The following is a 4,867-nucleotide window of genomic DNA, read 5'->3' as shown; positions in this document are numbered from 1 at the left end:
CTAAGCCATTCTTGCCCTGTAATCCCTGAAATCACTTAACACACATATCAAGGCATCTAATGATAATAAGAGAAGATTAAATAAAAGAAAATAAAAGCCAAAGAAGCATGTTTTCAATCATAGCACAAAATCAGGAAGGAGAATGTAAAACCATGCAAATCATATGAATAAGTGGGCAAAGGCTTGATAAAAACCACTCAATTGAGCACAAGATAAACCATAAAATAGTGGTTTATCATCGACCCTATTCACGGACAAGTCAACCGTATATGCCCATGCGAAATATCTACCATTGCATCACGATATGATACAAAGGAGTTGGATGGTCCTCTGAACCTGTTGTTTGTTTGGGCATGGGAGCGAATACCTTGTCTTGCTCTCGTACCGAGACAAACCCTTCCACCAGCCGAGATACCAGTTGCCAGGAGGTAATAAGTCTTATTTTAGTCATGTGTTATATTCATGATGCATGTTTGACTTATGGTGAGTTATTTAAATATTTTCAATTAATAATGTTTCAGGTGGAGTCATTTAGAACGAACCACAGCGTGGTTATCAAAGACCGTAGACACATTCAAGCATGATATAGACTACATGCAGGAGGTAAATAATTATGGTTCTTCTTATCCATTTTTCCAACCATTATTGTTAGGGTTCTAATATACCAATAATACTGTGGCAGTTTGAGTGGCGGCCGTACGACGGATTGATCGTCCCGGACGAGTTGCATCCTCATCTTGAGGTGTGTGACATCGTTGCTCTATTATTGTTGTTCGAGTGTGTCGAGTGGCACCCTACGGACGAGTGATGCGTCAGTTTGGATATATACAACCTCCTCTACGGGCAGCAAGGGATATTCCACTTGACCAGCATTGCATCGTTCTACGCGGAGTGCAGCTTCATTACTGGATAGTTTTGCATGGGCCTTGGATAGTGGAGTGGGTCAACAGGTGATACAGTCGATTGCGGGATCTGCACCCCCTTTCGATCTGGGATTTTTTTCGACAGTTGAGTATCGGGATTGGTACGTACGCTCCTACGGATATTTGTTGAGATTGACGGGATACGCTCCTCATCATACACAGCCACCTGCCCCACAGCCACCTACCCTTCAGCCACCTCAGCATACAGTGTTTGAGCCGTTTCCTTATTATATACCACAGCTACCGGCCTACAATCATGGTAGCCATCACACTCAGGGCAGCCACCACTCTCAGGGCAGCCACCATTCTCAGCACTCTCAGCACAGTGACAAGGGTCAGTCCGACCAGCATCATGATCCCATAGTTACCATTCCTTCTGGTCATGATTGGTTTGACTTCTCCAACGACGGACACAGAGATTAGCAACTACAGCATTGGACCAACGCTGGTTTGGGTGGCTGGTTAGATTTTAGTGGTATCCCTTCACCGTCAGTGTCGGCTAATCCAGATAGGGCATCAGTAGATATGTCTCATGGTTTGCAGGGTCGTACTTCCGACCACACGTCAAGGAGTGCGTCATGTGATAGTGGTTTTATCCAGCGCCAGTGGACATACGCAGTTGTTGACACGTTCAACCCCGGTCCATCTGCTCCAGCAGAGGCAGGTGGGTCGGCGGCTCCGACAGATGCAGGTGGGTCGGCCGCTCCTACAGAGGCAGGTGGTTCGGGACCTTCGGGGGTGGATGACTCAGTTCGAGGTCACGCATATGACCTATGAACGGAGCGAAATTTACCTGATAGGTATACTCCATCGCGGTTCGATTTGGGCATTATGGGTAAGGGACTGAACTACTTAATTGGAAAGAAGTGAGCTTCGGTTTAGGTTTTTTATATTTTATTTTCAAAATTAAGTTAATGTAAATCGTGTTTAATGTTTGGTTTGTTAACTTATGTAATCCGTAGTTCTTTTTTTTGTATATTTACTTAAGGAAATCAGTTAATGACAATATTAAGCGGACATTAAAATATCAATGGGTAAACTTCAATTGAAAAATACAAACACGTCTAATTTCAAAAGCATCAACTGACAAAATGCAGATTAAAAAATACAAACATGACCGTATTAAACTACGAACAAGCACCACTCGGTCCATCACGCTGAGGACACTTACTCCGACTATGACCCTGATCACCATAGAGACGGCATATCCGAGGACCACGCATGTCGCGTGAGTCCATTTCATTCAAGTATTGGGTCAGTTTGGGCCTGCCTTTAGACGTTCGCCTCATGGCGGGACTAACGACCAATGTGGGTCCCTCATAAGTAGGCCATGTCTCAGGATCACCTAATGGTGTGAACTCAAATCTATATACCTTACGAACCTCCGTCATCTTGTACACATCATGCACATACAACTGCCAATCGAGACGCTGGTTAGCACAACAAGCAATAACATGGCGACATGGTATTCGTTCAACTTGAAAGTGCCCACAGTCACACGTCCGTCGCGCAAGATCAACAACTAACACCTTTCCAGTAGTCATTTCGCGCACCTCAAACACCTCATTTCGTCTATCAAAGTGGTGCACAACTATATTCCCAGCCTGTTGCATATTTGCTTCTATCCGCTGTTGCGCAAATACGGAGTACGTAAATCCAGCACGCTTGCGTTCGTGAGTCTCGGCACTCTTCCACGTAAAAAGTTCATTTAACCTATAATATGTTGCTTGAACCAGCGCCAACACAGGTAGATTACGGGCACCCTTCAACACTGAGTTAATGCACTCGACAAGGTTTGTTGTCAGATGGCCCCATCGATGTCCCTCGTCGAATGCCAATACCCAATGTCTGAGTCCAAGGGCATCGCACCACCTGGCATATGCCTCGCCTCGCTCTTCCAACCTCTTATAGTTGATATTGTACTCCTCCACCGTTCTTGAATACCCTATGTTGACAACAAGCTTTTGCAAGTGAGGGACTTTGAATGCCCTTAAGAAGTTACTGCCGATGTGTCTTATACAAAAATCCACCATGCTCTTGGAGGTTGCCAGTCACTACCGGAACGATTAACTGCTGCCCGTATTGACTCATGCCGGTCTGAGATCATACCCACACCGTCTTTTCTAACAACATACATTCGCAGATTCCTGAGAAAGAAGTGCCACGCATCAGCTGTCTCCCCTTCCACCAAGGCAAAGGCGATAGGCACAATGTTTTGGTTCCCGTATTGTGAAACAGCGACTAGAAGTCTACCTTTGTATTTTCTGTATAGGTGTGTGCCGTCAACCTGAACCAGGGACTTGCAATGCCTGAATGCCCTAATGCATAGATTAAAACTCCAAAATACACGATGAAGTATTTTACACCTTGCGCCTCCTCATTCGCGTTGTACAGTGGTCGTGTTTCTATTTGGACAACTGAACCAGGCATCTTCTGCACCATGACCGAGAGCCACCATGGCAAGGCTAGGTAAGAATCCTCGTAACCACCGAAAACTTTGGCTATGGACTTCTGCTTTGCCAACCAAGCCTTTCGGTAACTGATAGAATAGTTGAAACTTGACTGGACTTCCGCAATTATATATTTCACCTTGATGGACGGGTCTGTCTCGACCAATGGCCTTATAGCCTCAGCAACTGTATCCGAGTCCAACTTGGAATGATCTTGTGAATCATTCCGATCGTGTACGTGTGCCTACCATTGTATCTGCATATCTCCCAACAACCTTTTTTTCGTATCAAGCTGGCTCGGATAAGCCAGTCACATCCATGCCCGTACATCTTGCATTTTGCATAGAACGTCTGTGGCTCAGACTCATACACATCATAGTCAATTCCTCTAGATATAGTGAAACTTCTAATTACTGCGACGACTGACTTTCTAGAACTGTATTCCATTCCAATCCGGAACTCTCCGTCCTCAGGATCAGCCACGCCTACAGAAAGCCGAAATCATCGTTTATTGATCAATCCAAAGTATAAACTAACAAAAACTTATTATTTAGTCATCATGTACCTATGTTTGCATATTCCGGAAACTCAGGACATGCATGGCGTTGAGATCCAACTCACGCATAAAAGGTGGTACGTACATCGGTTGACTACTCGAGGGATGAACCACTATATTCTCTGCTACTGCCTCAACTCCCACATCACCATCCTCATCTTTGTCGCCGGCTTCATAGGTGGCTTCGAAGTCCTCTTCACTGCCACTATTCATTCCTTCGTACACTGCAGCTCTATCATCATCTATATTTATATCATTTTGGACCGCTACTGCCTCTACAGCTTCAAACTCAACGTACAACTCAATCTGTGGGTGTCGCATCTGAGTCTGCCGGTGAATTTGAAATATATTCTGCATACTCGCTTCATCAGTGACCGGCATGATATCAAACTGTATTAGACCACCAAAAACTACAACCGGATTCCGGTACAGAATTCTGCTCACTTTCATTAACGTACCATTCTCCATGCTTTGACAGAGGCCGTTCTGTAGCTCCATTAACATCATCGTGCATGGAACCACAAATAAAAATGAATTCTGGGACACAAACCTCACTCCCTCATGAGTATTATGTATTATCTCACTGTTGCGATACACCACCAAATTTGCGGTGCCCTCCATTACACTAACAACAGCCTCAAAGAACACTCACAACACACTCAAATTTTACTCAGTATGCAAAACACTATCGAGCTCTGCCTTATATAGAGAGGTGCACTTAACACGCCCCCCACGTGCTGCCTGGCTCAGCCAATCACAATTTAACACGTGTCAGAACGCCCCCACGTGCTGACTCAACACGCCCCCACGTGTTGCATACTTGGACCAATCATTCTTCGCCACGTCAACACGCCCCCTGCGTGCTGACTCAGCACGCCCCCCACGTGCTGCCTGGTGGACGAAATTTTGATCTATTGTCTTTGTACTTGTATGAAATT

The 4,867-nt window shown here is 45.1% G+C and overlaps 1 protein-coding gene across 1 annotated transcript; it reads right to left on the bottom strand.

The window, feature by feature from the left end:
* Positions 1-2,050: 2,050 nt before the first annotated feature.
* LOC130949221 (uncharacterized) lies at positions 2,051-4,550 on the bottom strand. The gene is made up of 5 exons (XM_057878004.1): positions 3,995-4,550; positions 3,649-3,858; positions 3,316-3,559; positions 2,982-3,232; positions 2,051-2,868 (listed from the first exon to the last, which is right to left on the bottom strand). The coding sequence occupies exons 1-5, from the start codon at positions 4,548-4,550 to the stop codon at positions 2,051-2,053; spliced, it is 2,079 nt and encodes a 692-aa protein (XP_057733987.1).
* Between the last annotated feature and the right edge of the window lie 317 nt (positions 4,551-4,867).

The sequence above is a fragment of the Arachis stenosperma genome, chromosome 9 (assembly GCF_014773155.1).
Source record: "Arachis stenosperma cultivar V10309 chromosome 9, arast.V10309.gnm1.PFL2, whole genome shotgun sequence".
NCBI lineage: Eukaryota > Viridiplantae > Streptophyta > Magnoliopsida > Fabales > Fabaceae > Arachis > Arachis stenosperma.
Note: the sequence above shows the minus strand (reverse complement) of the source record. Positions and strands in the feature narration are given on the sequence as shown.

Coding starts and splice junctions, on each gene's coding strand:
- LOC130949221 (XM_057878004.1), bottom strand. CDS start 4,550: ATGGAGGGCACCGCAAATTTGGTGGTGTATCGCAACAGTGAGATAATA. Junction 3,859..3,994: donor GTACGTACCACCTTTTATGC/GTGAGTTGGATC, acceptor GGCTTTCTGTAG/GCGTGGCTGATCCTGAGGAC. Junction 3,560..3,648: donor CAGCTTGATACGAAAAAAAG/GTTGTTGGGAGA, acceptor ACTCGGATACAG/TTGCTGAGGCTATAAGGCCA.